The following is a 19,783-nucleotide window of genomic DNA, read 5'->3' on the forward strand; positions in this document are numbered from 1 at the left end:
AACAAAAAATCCTGCATAACACGCACTTTCACAAATACATTTAGCTGCAAAAATCAAAGCTCCAAAATCAATTAGTAAACAGACAGAACCATGTTCAACAACTTATTTCATTCATTGTATTATATTTATTGCAAAATGCCCAAAGTTGCTATTTAAAGCCTTTCAAATAAATAGTTCACGCTTGTCCCTCTATTTTATTATATTAAACTGAATATATTTGGGTTTTTGACAAAACAAAGCCTTCAAGAACATCACCTCGGACTTTGCCTTCTACCACTTGCTCATAATTCTTTCAGAAAGTGGAAAAGAAGACACGGCTTTAAACTCTGAATCAAATTCTTGCCTGTGTGAACCCGTGACCGCGGATACATACTGCTGCTGGCGCCCTAAGCCCTCAGATCACTCCCGCAGATGATGTAGGAAGCTGCAGTAAAAGTGCAGGGATAGACTGAAGCGAACCCTGGTCAACGATCAGTGTGGGGGTGGGGGGCTGCCCCGGCTTGAAATGCAGACCTCAGATTCACAGGGCTGGAAATATTTTTAAAAGCAGCATCTGACCGTGTGATTGCGGAGGTGTGAAGGGGGGGGATTTACTAAAGGAGTGATGACGGCACTCTGAGGGCCGATTACACACACCAGCAGCCTCTCATAGTGATGGCGGAGATCAATGCCGATCATTGCGGCTAATCCAGTCAACAGAGCTATGATGCTAATCCTCAGGGTAAACAATTAATCTGCAATCATATCCTGTCCGAATGAAACACCAGCGCTAAATAACTAACTGCTCTGTGGCAGCCGCAATCATTAAACCACCTAGTGCGGGAGTGTGTGTGAGTGTGTGTGAGTGTGTGTGAGTGTGTGTGAGTGTGTGTGAGTGTGCGGTGGGGAAAAGCAATCTCAGAAATGTAAAGACAAACTAAGCAATGTGCTTTTGACTTTGTCAGCGATGTTTTAGCTGCTGGGGACAGGCTATTTGCTTTCTTGCTGCTTGTATATTTTCACTTTACATGACATAACATCAACAGTTTGTTTTGCAACCAGGCCTGCGTTACACTTTGTAGTTCAGGGTCGTAAAATTCCTGTCATAATCTATTATTACCTGTCATATTTCTTTGTGTTTATTCATAAAATGAGGGACTCAGTAGCTTTTCCCCTTAATAGTTTTGACTATGGGCTTAAACAAACTGGTGTTCATACTCAGCCCTAGCTTTTAATAATGGGTAAGGGCCGTAACAGGTATATATATATTTTTAATTCAAAGTTTTTGAATGTTCTAATCTGTGTATATATTCCTACCGGTGCCTGCAACCAACAGCTGCAGAAATGCAAACAATTGTTTTGACCCCAAAAGAAAATGTTATTTTTAAAGGACTAAAAAAATATCTTTTTTATCGGGGTAAAAATATGTTTTCCTATGTTGTCATGTTATTTGTGCATCTTTCTTTTTCAGTAGGTGTACGTTTTACTCATGTTGGTTATAAATACTTTGTTAATATGTTTGATATTATTTGATGAAATGATGATAAAAAGTTGTGGGAAAAAATAATATTTTTGCCAATAAAAGTTTTTATTTTAGACACAAGAAACAAGACAGTGGCGACTCTACTGTTTTTTCAAAAATAATTAGCATATAGAACAATCAGATTATGCATCTATAACGGCAGGGAGAGAGATCACCGACCATGTGATACATTTTCCTGGCCAAAGCCAAGTCCGCCCTTAACGTTCTGGTCTGTCAGAATGACGGACAGCCTTCAGATTTTTCCATCATTGCTAAAAAGACTCAGTCAATGCCAGAAAATATTCTGTTGCAGCGCCCTCTGAACCCCACAGCGGGGACATGAGGTCATTATCAGAACTCATCCTTCCCCAGAGGATCTCCCTGAGCTGTTAAACAGTGAACTTGAAACCCTGAAGATCCAGCCCGGGCCGCTGCGCTCTCTACTCTGCGATATCTCTTATCACGGAGCAGCTATTGCTGTGATGACACCCCTGCAGCACCTTGCTGATGGGAGACCTCCCCTCTGCTATTTGGCTAAAGTACATCCCTCCCCGAGCACCCTCTTCTCTCTGACTGCAGCCACTCCACAGCAGTGAGATTCATTGCACTGCATTCTTTGTTTCTAGAAGACGATTTTATGATCGTTTTATTATCCGAGTAAAAGCTAAATCATTTCATCTCCTTCTCTCTACAGAGGCAATTAGTCGGCTCTATGAAAATCAAATAAATTAAAGCATTAAAAAGCTTTCATTGAGTCACGGCGGAGCTTTGAATAAAGTTGATACAGTGTCACCCCTCAAAGTTTCCACAGGATACTCCCCGCCTGTGTGAATGCAGGGGCAGTGATATAGAGATGGCGTCGTGTGTGTGTACTCGTGTACGTCTCGGTCGTGAGTTGTCAGGCAGCCTGAGGAAAAGAGAGGCCTGATGGGTATTATGCAAATGAGGCCAGCTGTTTGCTGCATTGGCAGACTCCTCATAACTCTCTTCACTTCTGCTGGAAGTGAGAAAAATATCTGTTCCTCGTTTTCCCTCGCCGCCGCGTTCTCTAGCCTCCTCTTCATTTCCTCAGAGAAGGTATTTCTATACAGCCTAATTTTATACACACCCTTCCCTCCGCATTTTACCGCTATCCCCCCGCGCCTGGCTGACTATCCATCTGCACTGTTACAGTAATGAATGTGCAAACAGGGAAAGCTTCCTTAAGCATTTGTTGACTCCTACAGTAGAAAGTAAATTATTCCGAGGCTCTGAATCCACAGCTCAGTGAAAAACAAACAAACAGTTTTCCATGAATAGGTCTCATGTTAATTCAGATATTTTACCACTGAAACACTTAATTTCAGTGGGTAGAGACCTCTCTCCCACCTGCTGATGCTCTCTCATCTCACTGAACTGCACACAGGTTCAGCTGCTGTGGGCACACAGTAGCCATGTTCATCGTTGATGTGTTTCCTTATATTTGTTTGACTGAATAAACTTACAATAACCTATAAAACTGTGCAAAGTAGGCATTAATGCTGTAGTTATACGTAATAACAGTAATATTCTTAAATAATCTGTAAAAACAAATCTATTTTCAGCTATTTTTACATTATTTTAGATATTGTAATTTATGTGTTCAAATGTATTGATACTTGTTGTTATATATTGTAGTAAAATGCCAACATTTGTCCATATAATTTCCAAAGGTTCATATGTATTGTTTTCTAAAAAGAAGCAACAGAGGCCAATGAACTATTTTGTACTTGATACTTTCAGCAACAGCTTACTCTTGATGTTTTCTCCAAAGATGCCTATACTCGTTTTTTGGGGGGGGGTTTATTTTTATTTTTTTACATTGTGTCTATATTAATTTTATCATGTGCTATTAAATGTTTGTCAATATTTAAAAAGTAATCTTAAAAGCCATGTGTTTGTAGTGCTGTATGCTATGGTGTATTTGTTGCTATGGCTAACATGTTATCCAGGAGCTACCGATCTAGAGCTGCTGATCTAGAGCTGCCGATCTAGAGCTGCTGATCTAGAGCTGCCGATCTAGGAAATGGAGAGCAACATTAGCCTTTGTTTGGATGTGTTTGGAGTTTTTTGTCCACATGATTACTTAAGTCCAGTATTCATTTGCCTTTTAGCGCCGTCTTGAAGTTCTAATTTCTCCAAATAGTTCCTTTGTCAGTCTGCTGTTTGTTGCTTTGAACAGGGTTGATGAAAGGAAACCAAGTTGCGACTGTAAAACCAAAACAATAAGCTGAAAGACGCTAAAAGGCTCTGATATGGATAACTGAAAAAGCATTTTTATTTAGTATATAACTCTCTGTTGGTTCATTACTACAACTCTTTAACATTACACACAGTCATTTGGGGAAATATTGACGACACCTACTCTAAGAAGCTGGCTGTTTGGATGAGTGAGAAGGCTATAAACGTCTACACCTGCAGGCTCACCAGCCTAGCAAGACGTCTCTATGACTAACTATGACAGTGCATTAACTCCACATGCATTTGTCAATAAATCAGTACAGCTGATGTCGATTTGCACTGGCTTATCCGACTCAAAGATGCTCGATGTAGCAAATTAATATGCAAATTAGCATATGACATCATCTGGCACCTTCGAGCTACACTTATCGCAGCCATCCCTCCAGTGGCAGCGGCACAGATGCTGACATTACGTGTTTAACCTACCAGAACTAAGGTTAGCGACTAAAGTATTCCAAGCAACTTCAGGTGCCATTTGCACTCTGCTCAGCGCATCAGAAATGAAGAAAGACATGGACCAGTTCATTCATTTAAATGGAGGCACAAGTGTCATTTGAAGTAAAAGCACATCAGGAACATTTCTGTATAGTAAAAAAACATAAAATATTACAATTAAAAGATTTAATGATCGTTTTTCATCCCAGCCAGTTCTAAGGTTTCAGATCTTGAATGCTGCATCATCTTTTCAGTCCCTACATAACCTGTTCAGCATATCTATTGCTGCTGAGTACTTTCTGCTGCTTAAGCACATATGGCAGTTTCTGCTGAAACATAAAGAACTTTGACAGACCTCCCGTTAGAGGGCAAGCCGCTGGATGTAGGAAGACCTTTAAATTCAGTTTAACCAGCTTCCTAAGCCGACATCCGCTTTTATAAATGTAAATGCCAACGTTCACATTTACCAAGCCGGTGCGTAACATAAAGGCAGGATCTTTTCATGCGAAAATGCATAAATGAATGCTTTCTCTGGGAGCAGAATTGATTTGGTTGGTGTCGGCATCGTGGTGATTACTGACTGGAGGTCTTAGTCTAGCCTGCTTCTTATTTACCGCTACATTAGTGGTGAGGCGCCTTGTGCCCCCCCCACACGCGCCTGACAGAAACACCGCAGCAGGCCTTCAAATCGGTGTGAAATTACATCAGCTCTGTGCTTTGAACTACATGTAAATTAAACTTGTCACAGTGCCGTTGGAAATGTCACCTGTCACCTCCATGTTTACCTTCTTGCAGCCTCGCTCGCAGGGCCTCACAAATACTTTTGTACATCCACTTGACTTTGAGTGTTGTTTACCTGAGTGAGAATGTGACGGAGACAATTGAATGTCACTAAAAGTGCTCCGACAGTTTGACTTCATGTGAAGCACGAAGGATTTCTGAAAAGCAAAAATATTTCTCAAGCATTCCACTTCTGCTCTGATTTTACATCCTTTGAAGACAGATCTAAGACTTTTTCCCTCCTATATTACATTATCATTAAAAGACAAAAAGAAATAGTTTTTTAGCTGATTGTTTTGTTCAAAAGACGTCCCTTGGTAACTTGCAAAAAAGTTGTGGAACAGATTAATATGATCGAATGGACGGGCAGTAGCTGAAGTCCTAAGCTGGTATGAATACTTTCATACAGAATGCACATAGCAAAAAAACAACATCCATTCCTTTACGGTCAAATTGTCAAACCTCAAATAAATCACATTACGTAATAGGTTGACTTTCACACCATGAATGTCTCATTGGAATGTTGAATAGTAGTGGGGGCTTTTCAAATTCAGCCTATTAATGAGGTTTAAAAAACAACAACAATAGGGTTTGTACTCGTAACCATCGACCAACGTTATATCAGGCATACCAGATTCACTCCTTCCTGTTTTTACTTTCCCTCATTATGCTAAAAGGAAACTGTTTAAAGGTGCCATAGAAAGCATCTATCTGGTATTTTAAATTGTTCTCTGACGTCTACAAAGAAGGTATATAACTTTGGTTGATCCAAAAAATCTCCAGATGAGGTTTTACAGACCCATTTTAAACCCTATGATTTGGTCCTAGAATGAAACAAGCTGAATTGCCTTATTTGGGGCTCATTTAAATAATTATGACGAGCTCTGCTCCGATTGGCTGGTTTACAAGGAGCAATCCATGGCTGCCTCAGAGCCCACAGAAGTAAGTGAAGTTCGCTAAACTGTGAGAGATGAACCATGGAGATTATTGGCATCCAACCTTCCATGTTTGAGCCTTTATCGGAGGAGGAAACCGATGAATTTGAAGAACAGCCAGTTGGTCGGAGATTGGAGAGCAACGTTACAGAGTGGTAAGTGTTAGCGTTAGTGTTTGCAGCAGCTGGCTCCAATTTGCCCGTTTTACCGCTGTGATATGCATATTCATGATTTGCACGTGAAGGAGGAATCAATGGTATTTGAGGTTCATGGTATATCAGTTCAATGTACCAAACTCTCCTTATGCAACTATGCCAAGGTGAATACAGTTTTCCATTCTATGGCACCATTAACACAGAGAACAATTTTGAATCATTTGAATTATTTGTTTTCAGAAGAATGAGCTGGCATAAGTCTATTCTAATCTTTTATTGAAGAACTGTGCAACCATTACAAATTTGCATCACAACCATATGAGCATTTTCTGTGCAAGGAGAGGAGGAGATTTAAGCCTCTTGTTACTGTGAGGGAGGAAGTTCCAGAGTGATAACACTATTGATCCTTTCCTGTGTCTCTCAGACACACACGCACTCCCAACACTTGGGAATAACGGCTCTAATCAATAATTCTATAGTGCTAACAGAAAGCTTCCACAGCAGTTTAAAGGGTTTTTGCGCACACACACACACACACACACACACACACACACACACACACACACACACACACACACACACACACACACACACACACACACACACACACACACACACACACACACACACACACACACACACACACACACACACACACACAAAGTCACTGAACACTCAACAACAGAACTGTGAGCCAAATATTGAGTCATTCAAACACATTCATGGCACCTGCGCTAATAAGAAAACTGTTAAATGGTAAATCAATGGTGCTGATTCACTCCACAGGAACCTTTTTTTATTGCTTTTGCATTCATGTGACGAATTAAGACGACCACTGTTACTCCGGTTACTGTGCTGCACAACGAGCTACGGATTGCTAATCAAAGGGTAAAATGTGGACGTTTTAATGGCGAGAAATGAGCAGCAGGATTCACGAAATCCTTTCATTTGGAGTCTCGTTCAATCTGCCGCTATTTGCTGTTTAAGCTGCAGAACACATCCAATAACTCATCTGAGCAGAACAAATACAGCGATGATAAGGTGCTGTAATCAGTCACTCATTGTCTTCCTCTATCCCTCGTTACTCTCTAGGCCTCCCTCTATTTCTTATCATCAGTCTCCCCCTTTTTCTCCCCCTCAGTCCTGTATCAAGTTTACATTTTTTCCCTTCCAATGAATTCTCCCCGGTATAAATATGAGAGGAGTGAAGAACTCGACGGCGAGCGGGCGATAACGGAGCATCCGTGGATGTGTGGGTGAAACAAAGTGAAAGAAAAGCACTCACGGCCATGAATGTACTTACTCTCCTCCTCGCCATCCGTGAGGAAGCGTTGAAAGTAAAGTATATTTTAATTCCCTCCCTGTCCCCTTGCTTGCTCCTTTTCTCGGTGCCATATGCTCAAAGCTCCATCTCGGGCTCATTTGGAGTGCTTCACACACACAAACACACGCATACGCGCACACACAGCAGCTCTATCAAAGCACAGGAACAGCTGGCTTGCTCGATATGGATGACTACCCGCCTGTCAACCACACACACACACACACACACACACACACACACACACACACACACACACACACACACACACACACACACACACACACACACACACACACACACACACACACACACACACACACACACACCATCAAGCCTGGTGTTTCTTGCTGTTTTTGGAAAAGGAGAGTGAGTGAGAGATAGATAGAGGCAGAGGGAGGGGGGGAGCAGGTCAGAGAGTTAAGTGAGTGAGTCACAGAGTTAAAGACCTGTGGAGGAGTTTGGTATTGTCAGATTCATTTGACATTTCAATTAGCAGAACGTGTGAACATTCCCAGCGATAACATTCATCACGTTCAGGAAAGAGAGAGTTGCTTTAAATATCAAAACATGCAAACGTGTTAACCCGCGAGGAGACACCGTGTTTTCACTCCCATCGAGTCACACTTGGACAGATGTTACAACACTGATTTGGCTGTGGACAAGCGTACAACACACTGAAAAGATGGAGACTAACTTGTCAAGTTTAGACATAATTAAAAAGCTGAGAGCATTTTAATCAACAATAAAATGAATGAAATGCATTGAAGCTTTAAAATGTGTATTGGCCCAAGGTAAATTCTAAAGTTAATGATGTCCTCAATGGTAATCTTGTGAAATGTAGTTTTGGGCAATAAACTTGTTCAAGGTAACCGTTGTTTAAAAGAAAAGATTTTATAGAGAAGCGAGAGAGAATTAACTCTTCCCATGAAAAACAAACAGATCAAGAAAAGGAGTTTGTCAAATTACATGAGATCATTGTTTTGGTTTAGTTTTTTACTCTGGAATTGAAGTGGCATTGACACAGGGAGAATTTCCCTGATATTGGAATCAACTAATGGGGCAAAGCCTGCGACCAATGATATATTGGCACATAACGCCCCTCGCCACTCTTACAACCAACCAAACACCTTCTCCTAAACCTGCCGCTCTATTTAAGCTGCCAGATCTGCCGGACTCTGCCTTGCTAACGCTGCTGCTGCTGCGTTCACCTCACTCCTGATGCGTTCATGTTGCCGATGCTCGCCTGCCCCACCACCACCCTAGTTACCACCTGTAGGCTCGGGGGGGATAGTTATCTAATCATCACTCAATGTTCTATGTAAATCTGTGTAGTGACGAGGCCGAGCCTAGACGCCAAACTCAAACTGTATACTGCTTCTACTAAACATATTAATGAAATATGTGAGTTGTCTGACTGAAATACATTACCTTTTAAATGTTACGTGTTGTCCCTGCTCAGGGTTTCCCGCAGAAAATTTGTTAGTTAAGGTGGATGGCTGGGGGGGGGGGGCGCGCAGGGTGAGGTTGGCCCTGCTTCGTCACATGAAGAAGCCCGAAATTTTTGGTTTTTCCAATTCATGAAACGTTTCTAATGTTTAACTTGTGAACCTGTGCCCTATACAAAAATAATTAGCTTAATGTTAAATGTTATTAATACTTAAAACATTTAACCTTATTTGTGACCCAATTGTAGATGATGTGATAAGTAACTGTTGGGATAAGAGAACAACATACTGAACCATGTTTAATGGATGGGATAGTATATGACAGTGTTTTTCTCTTACCTCCCCTGTGTGGCTGAGACTCAGCTTCGGCAGTTTATTTTTGGCGTTCCCAGAGTTTCCTCCATAAGTCTGACTGTTGTTGAATCCCTCCGTGGCCACTAGAGGGGGTTTGAGCTGGGGGGAGTCACTGGGCGCCTGGTCCTGGCCATCCATTGGTCGAACATATGCTGTGGGCTTCTGTTGGATTGCGATGGGCTTCCCTGATAGGCTGCCAGGTGGAAAGGTGGGGGTGGTCAGTCCGGATGTGGGCGTGGTTAGACCGGGAGTGGGCGTGGTCAGAACTGATGTGGAAGCCAGCGGCGAGGAGTACGTAGACAGGTGAGAACCCGTCTCATTTTCAAACGGGGAGGGTTTTAAATGTCCACCATTTTCCGTGTTAGTGGAAGACTTTAAATGGCCACCGTCCACGGTGGAGGACCGAAAATTGCCCCCATCTGTAAAAGAGAAGGGAAACCAAGAGGAACATTGAGGAAATAACCATAGCAACACCTGTTATTGTAGAATGTTGCTCCGCTCTTTCAGAATCTGATGACAGTTGAGTGCCAACAGAATCCCATCTCCCAGATGGATGGAGCCAGTCACAATCAAAGCAAATTATGGGTTGCTGAAAGATGTGGTTACCATCAGATGCAGATGTTAATTTTGAGAAACACCCCCCAACAAAAGGTGATAGAGTTTGTTTTGCACCAAAATAATTTGCTGAAATTATTCATCGGCACTAATGGCAACAAATACACTGATTGTTCATTCAAATCAAAATATAAGATGTCCTCTTTTTGTTGTGCGAATGGTATCATCTATATCCTGAAATATTCCCAATACTACCACTATGTGGAATAAATACACATATTGGAATATTCAGTTATTCTCAGTGAGTGATGAAATACATGTTTCTCTACAGCAAATGTCAAGCTATAGGTATTTTATTAGCCTATGCCGTGTCATGTCCTGTCCTGATTGTAATTATCAAAATGTTGATGACAGCGAACTTCAGAGATAGAGACTTTGGAAAAAGAGTTAGCAAAATGGCTACAAACCCACAATCTTTTTAAGAGAGCATTACAACCACTTTATCTGAGATTTTCAAATGTTTCCTTCCCATTCCTTCCATTCTGCCAACATTGAATGATTGCAGCGTTAGCTTAGCATAAAAGATGGAAAGCAGAGGCAAACACCCAGCCTGGCTCCATCCAAAAAATCCATGGGCACTAATTTGAGATAGAAAGTGTTTAGGACTTTCTTATTTTTTAGAGATGCTTGTAGGCTGTTTGTTTTTTTAAACAATTGTCAGAAACAAGCTTTCTGTTCAATCCTGCTTTCCAATGTTATGCTAAGCTAACCGGCTACTGGCTCTAGCTTCTCATTAACAAGGTGCGTTTCCTTAAATGTCCTCAAACCTATTTCTCTGTAGGACTTACCTGGGAGAGGAAGGGTTTTGGAGGGGTGTGAAGAGTGTCTTCTCCTAGAAGAGGAGGAAGAGGAGGACGAGGAGGAAGAAGAAGGGCTTGAGTCCTCTTTTAGACCGAGTTCATCTTTTAGTGAGCTGAACAGCTCTTCATGTCTCTGCAGTTGCTGTTCCTCTAATAAAGACATTTTCCCTCTTCCACTGGTTGATGTGGTGACCTGCCCCAAAACAAGACCTGCTCCCTGGGTGCTCTGTCCATGTCCTGTCCTCGACCAGTCCATGGAGTTCGGGACTTTTTGGAACTCTGATGTGGGACTGTTGTGGAGCTTATTGACGACGTGGTCGAAGCAGGGGGTTGCATGGACGTTGACGAAGAGGTGGAAGCATTTCCCATCCTCTTGTCCCCACCTCCATCTCCCCCTCCGGCTGTTCCTCCTCTCAGGGCTTCGTTGAAGAGCTGGGGCTCCGTGGTGGGCCTCTCCGTCGTTGAAGTGGTCGGGGTCTGTGGGTTGTTGCTGCCTTTGGGGATTCCCACCAAGTGGCTCTGGTTGGAATGGCTAGTTAAAAGGTCTTTCATTTCTTCGTAGGAGCCCAGCGTGTTCTGGACGCGATTGGCCAGCGCATCACCTTTATTGGTCTGAATGCAGAAAAGAAAAAGACAAGAGGGAGGAGAGGAGAAGAAGCGTATTAATTAAGTCTTCCATTTTGTTCAGCTTGATGAAAAGCCCTCTTTATTCATCCGGAGAGGAGTGGCGAGAGACGGATAGGGTGACCACTGACCAGACTTCAGGACGAGATGATTAATTAAACACATGTAACCCTTAAGAAGGTCCCGTCTAGGCTGCAGCAGTAAAATTAATGGGGCATGAATCATTATTAGCCTGACCCCACATTCTCCAGCAATCAAGGCTTGGAGGACAGCGGAGGCCTTACTGATATATGACGGTGTAGCACCTTCAGCTGCTATGTGCTAAAGTAGAGATGTTCCTCAGAATAGCTCGAGGGAACCTTTTGTGTCAGAAATGACGGCTTCTTTAATTATGAAAAACTTGGCTTTTTGAAAAAAGGACAACGGCAATCAGCGGGGGTTTCAGTCGATCTATATTTGGAACCAGATTCACGGAAGAGGAGGAAAAAGTCTAGATTCGAATCAAGCACGCTGACATTACTTTTCTACCTGAGTGACAAATGGTGAAGCAAATATTAATCATCGAGCCAAGTCTGAATAATGCAGGATCTACAGCCTGTAATTTAATTTTGACATTTCATCATGAATAAGATGAATGATGAACACCGGAATCGTGAATGAGATCAACGTGAGAAGTGGCATTGTACTTTAGTTGAACATTATACTTTTTGAGGTTTGATCAATAGATCGGGCAATAATAGCAGAGTATTTGACAACCGGTGCTCTGCTAATAACCCCTGCAGTAACATGACTGACAGATAAAGCTACGATAGGTTTGAAGGTAGAGACGACAACAAGTGAAAAAGACTCTTTATCTACTTCTCAAGACAGGGGGAAATTGCCTGTATTTGGAGAAGTTAAATTCATGAATAAGAATGTATGTTCTTTAGAACTGCTTAATAGTTTTCAGATAATTTTCCTGAAAAGAGCATCAAGTTACATTTAAAAGAATTAATATTGCCCACACTGATTGTAACCAAAATCTGGTGTAGGCTGTTGTGGTTGATTTAGCACCTACATCTATTTCAGAAAGGGGAGAGATATAAATAAAAAATAAATAATTCTACTGACCCATTTTCAAAGTAGTACATATTCTAGCTAAGCGTGTTTCATTTGTAAAAAACAGGAAAAAGAAGTTCTGGAAGTGTACAAATAATGTCATTTATTGAGTACTAGAGAAGAAACCTACCTGGATATAGTTATAACTGCTTTTAGTCTTATATAAGATATGGGGTACTTTTCCAGAAAAAAACTACATCAAAATGATCCGGAACTCTTTTCTGAACTGTGTCAAAGATTCACTTAGAAAGAACATCCTGGCACCTGTTCTAAAAGGCATAAACACAGGAGAGAAATCCTTTAAAATCAGATTTAGGAAAGGGTTCAGCAAAATGATTTATTTCCGGACATAATTTCCACTGTAGCCAGAAAAAAATGTAATTGTACTTGAACACTGGTAGGTTAAAAGAAATAATAATTAGATAAAAAAACATGATCAATAATGTTATTTTTGGATTAATCTAAGAAAGCATTTATCTGGGTAATGTTTCTTTGTGTGGGTGTTCTTTTCTTATGCAACAGCCAATGGCAATGATCCATGGAAAGCTCTTATTGCTGAGGAGGGAATCCTGTGTGTGTTTTACTTCACAGCATTAAGGACACAAATAACACCACCCTGCACTTTGTTCTAATAGAGATTAATGTAAGCACTCTGATGATAATTGCTATTTTGGGATGCTCTTTTTACACTTTCAAATTGCTATGATAGTAAATTATGAACCAGGCTGGGGGAGAATGGATGGTTAGGTTCCTGGTACAAGTTACACGACCATCAGGAACCTCGAACATATTATTTGAGTTACTGAGTCCGCTAAAAAGTAATACGTTTTTTAGACTACAGCTAGTCAGGGGATCACCATGGACATTGCCATTGAATCGATCCACAGTATGACTAAACATTTCAGAAAATTGTAATGAATGATCAACTAGATGTCAGTCAGTATTCTGTCTAATGTCAAAGGAGGCACCATTGCATTTAGTTTATGTTTAGTTTGTTTAAATGTTTTTGTATATTTCCTAAAAGGTAAGTGCAATATCTTACCTTCTTTCTTTTAACTGTGTCATCAGAAGAGCTGCAAATTTACAAATCTGCCAAATAAATTAACTGAAAAATTATTCAACATAAGTGTGTGAATGTTAGTGGACTAAGTCAAAGACAGCACTAGTCTCTGGTGTTCCCCTGTACAGTCTGGGGGTCTTTGTAGTGTTTTATGCAGCAGTGTGTGGCACTATTACCAAAGCAAATGTCCCGTTGGGGATAATAAAGAACATCTTATCTTATCTTATCTTATCCATCAACTAAGTGATTAATTGACTAATAATTTCAGTTCAGTTCGATGGAATTCCTTGGGAATCTAACCCTCTATATAAATGTTACATTCACTGCGTTTGTGGAACATAATGGTGGGTTGCGTCCTTCTTAAATTCACGCACACACTCCTAAGGATTATCTAGTGGCTGGGAAATCATTTGTACCACTCAAGGGCTGCTTTTAACAACCAGCAAAATCAATAGCCAGATGAGTCTCCTAAATTTGGACTCAAAACACTCTCTATAATACGTTCCTCTGCACAATGTCTCAGCTAAGTTCCTCAAAAGGAAGAAAAGCCAATTATAGATGGCATCAATGTCATTAGGTGACCTTTTTGTTCAACGAAATATGGTACATAATCTTGGGTACACAACTCTAAGTACATTTGAGCGGCATTCCTCTCTGGTTGTATGTCTATGTCTTCTTTTTTACACTCTAGAAATGCAGGAAAAACCCCCCAAAAACGAAACAGGGCAAAAACATCAAGTCTTATTGTCAAAAGAATCATACAAGAAAGGAGAGAATTGCTTTCAAATAATCTTAACAGATGTCTGTTCTGTGTGTGCGCACACGCACGCGCACGCGCACGCACACACACACACACACACACACACACACACACACACACACACACACACACACAGTGAGCCAAAGTTAGCTGTGAATAAATTAGCTCATCTCTTCTCCATCTCGGGCTCATGAATAAAAGATCTGGTGGCTGAAGAGGAACAGAAAACACATTTACAGAGGCAAAATGGAAAACAGAGGAGAGGATGAATACCTATGTGTGTGCGTGTATGTGTGTGAGTGTGTATGAATGGATCATCCCAAATAGCTGCTAACAGCATAACGCTCTTTAACAGGATTAGAAGAGGGATTAGCTAATAGCTGACAGAGAGAATGAATGCTGGAGAGGGAGAGAAAGACAGTACACAGTCAGAGTGATGGACACATGATAGATAAACAGGTACAATCAGACATGCTTTTAATAAAAAAGGCAAAGCGAATGATAACAGTCTCTGTGATAATGAGGAAAGGCTGATAAAGATCTTTTCAAGGAGCAGTTCAGTACATTTAGTCCACACAGATATAGTAGAGTGAGGTTCTTAAGGTCTTTGTAAATCCAAGGAAGTAAAACAACAATCTTAGAAAAACAAATAATGCGTTTGTGTTGCAAATAAATCAGCAGAGGACAGTATCAATGTGGGCCAATGCTGTTGTTAGTGTTTAGCAGCACTGAGAGATCAACTGGGTTTGTGTGTGGAGCAAAAACAATAGTTACAAAGAGGATTAAATATGTTGTCATCTACAAATAAAGTGCTCGCCCATTTGGGTCACTTAAAAGAAGCTTCAAGGTTTATTTGTATTATTTTACATTCAATTGTGTTTCCCCTTTTTTTAAAGTGAAGGTATGTGAAAGGATTACAAGTGGATCTGCACCATATTTAAAAAACCTAGATTGTTAACTTTGGAGCCTATCAAACTTTCATAGCAAAAAGTGAGATTGAAGATTAAGGGATTGAACCAACGGTCATTTGAATTATCAATTAATGTGCATCATTTCTATATGAATCGATTAAAAAGTCTCTCCAGGTTTCTTAAGGCCAAAGTGATTTCTTGTAAAGTCTTGTTGTCACGTTTTGATTAAAAAGAGCACAAAGCAGGAGAAGTTACTTTAACAATTCTATAATTATTCAAATGGTTGATTTCTTCCCAGTCACTTTTCCATGGACTCATCATTGAAGCTTTATTTGCATCTGTGCTAAAACTTTAACAGCAACGGTTACTGTAAATGTTATCCAGCCCTAGAGAGTTTTCAACATGATCCTATAAATAATATTCTCTACTTTACCACCGGAACCTCTTCTAATGGATGTGCGAGCGGGATTCAACACACCTGGTGTTTGCGCTTGCATAAGATGAATAAATGTAAAAATAAATAGGGAAAAAAAGAACATAACATTACTTTCTTTGCTAAAGAAATCCCTTTAGGACCCTCAAAACAGAAGCCAAAATGCATCATCCCCTCGAGAGTTATCTAAATAGCAGCAGGAGTGTGAAACATCCTCATCCTCAATCTCTCCTCACCCAAACACACACACACATCCTGACCCGACCTCGGCACCATTAATTAGCTGCAAACAATTAGTTGGAGTGTGGATGCACCTCTGAATAGATTCATTATGAGAACAACCTCTCATGTGCTTCCCAACTTCGAGCAGAACCCCCCCCCCCCCCCCCACCCCACCCCTGCCGCCCACACCAACCCCACCCCAGCAATGTCCTCTGCATTCAAACAGTTAAACACATTCTGTCAACATTCAAAGCCCGCCCATCCCAAGGTTGACACACTCGACGGCATAACCGAGTGCTGAAGTGCCTGGGCTAGCAAATGTGAGTTAACAAACCTAAATCAATTTTAAACAGCGGGGGCAGGAGAGTGGCCCTGGACTTTATGCATGGCTGGTTCACGTTCGGATAAAGAAGAAACAAAATAATGGCGTCTCGAGTACCTCAGAGACAGAACAGACCACAACCTCATGCTGGAGGTTATTACAGTATCGGCCTCAGGGGGAGGATGAGGCAACAATAGCCTGGGATGATCCAGAGGCCATCATCAGCTCATCATCCGCAGCATTAAAGGGCATTAGGGTACAAATAAAATGTTCGGATAATTGTTTGTTAGTAATAACCTTTCAATTGATTGCTTGCGGAAGGCGAAATTGTTTGATACGAGCCTAAATCACAAAGCTGGTGAGAGGAGAACGGCACATCCTCGCTGATTAAGAAGTCGTAAATTTAATCCATTTCCCCAAATGAAATTCTGGTGTCAGGTGTGTCCATTCTCCTCCCGCGGAGATCAATCACAACTTAACAGCGAAGTATAAAACTGTCTCCTAAACAGCGACAGGAGAGCACTCTGCGCGGGGGAAGCAGCACTCCGTGTGGAGATGACATTAGCTTACAGGATCGCTCTGTGCTAAGTCCTTACATTTAAACTCTTTGACAGTTACTGTTTGCTTGGCATTTGTCAAAGTGGTTGTTTCAGATTCAAATGAACGAGTGACACTACCATATCCTTGAAAGTCTTTGGTGTTATTGAGTTTGTACAATGCTGATTCGGGCCGATTTCGAACATAGGCAGGTATTTTTGAAAACAGGGTTCACCTCCCTTGTTCCAAAAGAAAATCCCGCCCCCAAGCGTTGTTTAAAACCCAGAAACATAAATGAAGCACCATCAAGGCCAGTCTTCAGGTGGGCCACCAACACACACACATGCGCACACACACGAACAAATGCACAAACAAACACATGTAGCTACCTTTACGAGGGCAATGGTGTCATGCTTTTTAAGTAGTGATATAAAATAAAGCTAAGAAACTCAATAACATTTGCTTTTTCTGTCATTTACATTTCTTTAAAGGATTTTGTTTTTATTTTGTTTTTTAAAACTTTTTTCACTGCTGATTTTGGTTCTGGTTAGTGTCTAACCAATATCCCTGATTTACATTACAAGATGATGAGAGAGTTCCCTGCTCCTTTCCACCATGTGCACATGCTTTGTTTTGTAAAGTATACATGTTTTGTTTTAAAATAACTGCCCATGTGTGGAATAAACAAATAAATTATGACCGGGTTGGTAAAGGTTAAACATTACCTACATATTGTACGTGAAAAGGTTCAAATGAGATCACCTCCCAAAGAGCAATACATCCAGTTTGAATGGGGCTTGGGAATGAGCGCAGGTGAAAACAAGCTAATGTTCACGTGGGTCACTCCACAGTTAAAAAAAATGACAACCAAAACCAATAATGATGAAAAATTGAACATGCTCTACCTCAGAAAAAAACCCAGGTTTATATCAGGTTAAAATTCCAGCAATGAGATTGGTATTAATCATCTAACGCTCAGAATGCAAGCATATAAATAGGCATATTTCCCCAAATGTTATCACTATATAATCAAGGAATTATCTACTTATTAAGAATCCAGGAATAAAATGTTCTTACTTTATAAGGTTCTCCGAACAGGTTGAATCCGGTGGAGAACAGGTCTTCATCCTGTTGGACCTCCTGGTTCCTCCTCTCCCACTCCCTCCTCTTCAGGGCGCTGCGGTCTGACTCCAGATGACTGCAAGGACACAAAGAGGAAATCTTGTTAGCGACCCCCGCTGAGGCCCACACATTGCCTGCCACCAATCAGACCCACTGGTTTTTAATGAGGACTGCTAACAAGTCATTTTTGGATGTACAAAGAGCATTGGCTGAAAGTCTTCGCCTGCTGTGTGATTAGCAGCGCTGTGTTGCTGCTAAAGGGAAATAACAGGGTAAATCATGTTGGTCTGAAACAACGCATCAAATTACATATACAAGAGAGAGAACAATGAGAGAAAAACAGAACGCTTGTTGCAGTGTCTGAAAATGTATTTTTCTGTAAAACAAGAATCCAACAGAGGATAAGTAACGCAGATAGAAATATCCAAAAATGTGATTTATTAAACTAATATCCTGATAATCCCTTCCCTATTAAACTCATCAACGCGGTGACCTAAGTGTGTGTACTGAAAGTTTCAGAGAATATATGCGATGTGTTCTGTCTCTTCGAATCAGCTCCGCACCGACTCGAGGCTGTTATTTTTACGCTGGACTTTTGAAGGAACTCCAGCAGTGTAAAATTTGATTTGTAAAGGCTGCTTGAGCTTCAAACTCCCATAAAGTGCTTATCCCGTGCCACTACAGACCCTCATGTCATCCGGAACTTTCTAAAAGCCTTTGCCATTAGCTTTTGCCTTGTATCTGCAGGAGACAGTTTGAGTCCAAAATAAATGATTTGTTTTGTCAAAACAAGATCAAACAAAGGTTAATATACTTCAAAGTTCACAAATAACTTTATAAAGGTTGTTTTTGTTTGAAGTTGGTCTTTCTATTTGCTGAAAAATATCTAATCTGTGGGGAAAAAACAACTGTACCTATACCAGACAAATACCACAGTCAAGTCTTTGGGTTTGGCCTGGAGCTGGGGCAAGGCGCCAATTAGCTTAATTTAGTTTAGCTTAGCATAAAGACCAGAATGGAAAACAGCTAATGGCTTTCTCCTAGGTTCAAAGTATGCCAAAATCAAATGATATCAGTGTTTGGCAGCTTTCAGACTTCGTGCTAAGCTAAACTAATCCTACACTGCTTCCTGTTTAGCACAAAACTTTTAATCTAACTCTCTAAAAGACACCAAATAAGTGTGTTTCTGATCATATTCATGTTCCTTTAATCAGCCTGTGTAATATTAATGAAAGGCAATACGAATGAAAAACGCTTAACAGGTCCACTGCTAAATAATGGAATTAAATGACTCTTTATTTACACTCTGAGGGGGAACAGACACACCGTGCTTGTGCTCTTTAACAAAGCAATACATTGTCTGTTCCTACAACATTAGCCAGAGTTCACAAAGGCAACCCTTTTTACAGTTTTTCCTATTTGTAATAAGGTCAACATGATGTAACATATGCCATTAGCTCGGAACTTTCATTCATGAGTGCATTCATTTTTAACGTAGGTGGGCCGGTGGGAATTGCAGTCCTAATCCAGGCAGCGTTTATGACGTGCATTACCCACTGAACCACGGCGCACGGCAAAGGACGGACGCATTTATGTCCTGTCACAGCGTCATTGGATGGATCCCAATAAAATGTGCTTTTAATCTTTCACCATCGCTACAATACCGCTATGAATTACAGCTGTGTCTTGAAAGCCAGAATGATTGCTTTTGTGGGTATGATTCCAGATTGTGGCATTTAAAATATGACACAGTAAACAACGACAAAATTGATTGGAAAGTGGTCTTTGTGGTGAGCCGCAGGTTTTTGGAACATTTTCCTGTTACGTAAACGTGTATTTTTAGCGCGAAAAAAAAACCTGGTTCACCGTTTCACCCTGGCCTCCTAAACTCTCTCAGCCTCCACTGAGAAATCTAAGAGCTGGCAGCACAACTCGCATCCCAGAAGTACAAAGCGTAGTGTGAGCATGTGTGTGAGTGTGTGTGAGTGCAAGTTATGCATGAGGCTGTGGCCTGCCGACCCCGAAAAAGGGCATCCTGTTTTACCGCATCCACTGCCGAGAGAGGAGACAGGCCGGCTAATTAGTGATCAA

The 19,783-nt window shown here is 41.0% G+C and overlaps 1 protein-coding gene across 1 annotated transcript in view; it reads right to left on the reverse strand.

The window, feature by feature from the left end:
• Nucleotides 1-19,783, reverse strand: part of aff2 (AF4/FMR2 family, member 2) — a 170,254-nt gene that overhangs the window by 99,567 nt on the left and 50,904 nt on the right. Inside the window, 4 exon segments of the mRNA XM_063876724.1 lie at nt 9,174-9,607; nt 10,592-10,864; nt 10,867-11,215; nt 17,648-17,768. Coding sequence (XP_063732794.1) covers nt 9,174-9,607; nt 10,592-10,864; nt 10,867-11,215; nt 17,648-17,768 — 1,177 coding nt within the window.

This window comes from Eleginops maclovinus, chromosome 23 (assembly GCF_036324505.1).
Source record: "Eleginops maclovinus isolate JMC-PN-2008 ecotype Puerto Natales chromosome 23, JC_Emac_rtc_rv5, whole genome shotgun sequence".
Taxonomy (NCBI): Eukaryota; Metazoa; Chordata; class Actinopteri; order Perciformes; family Eleginopidae; genus Eleginops; species Eleginops maclovinus.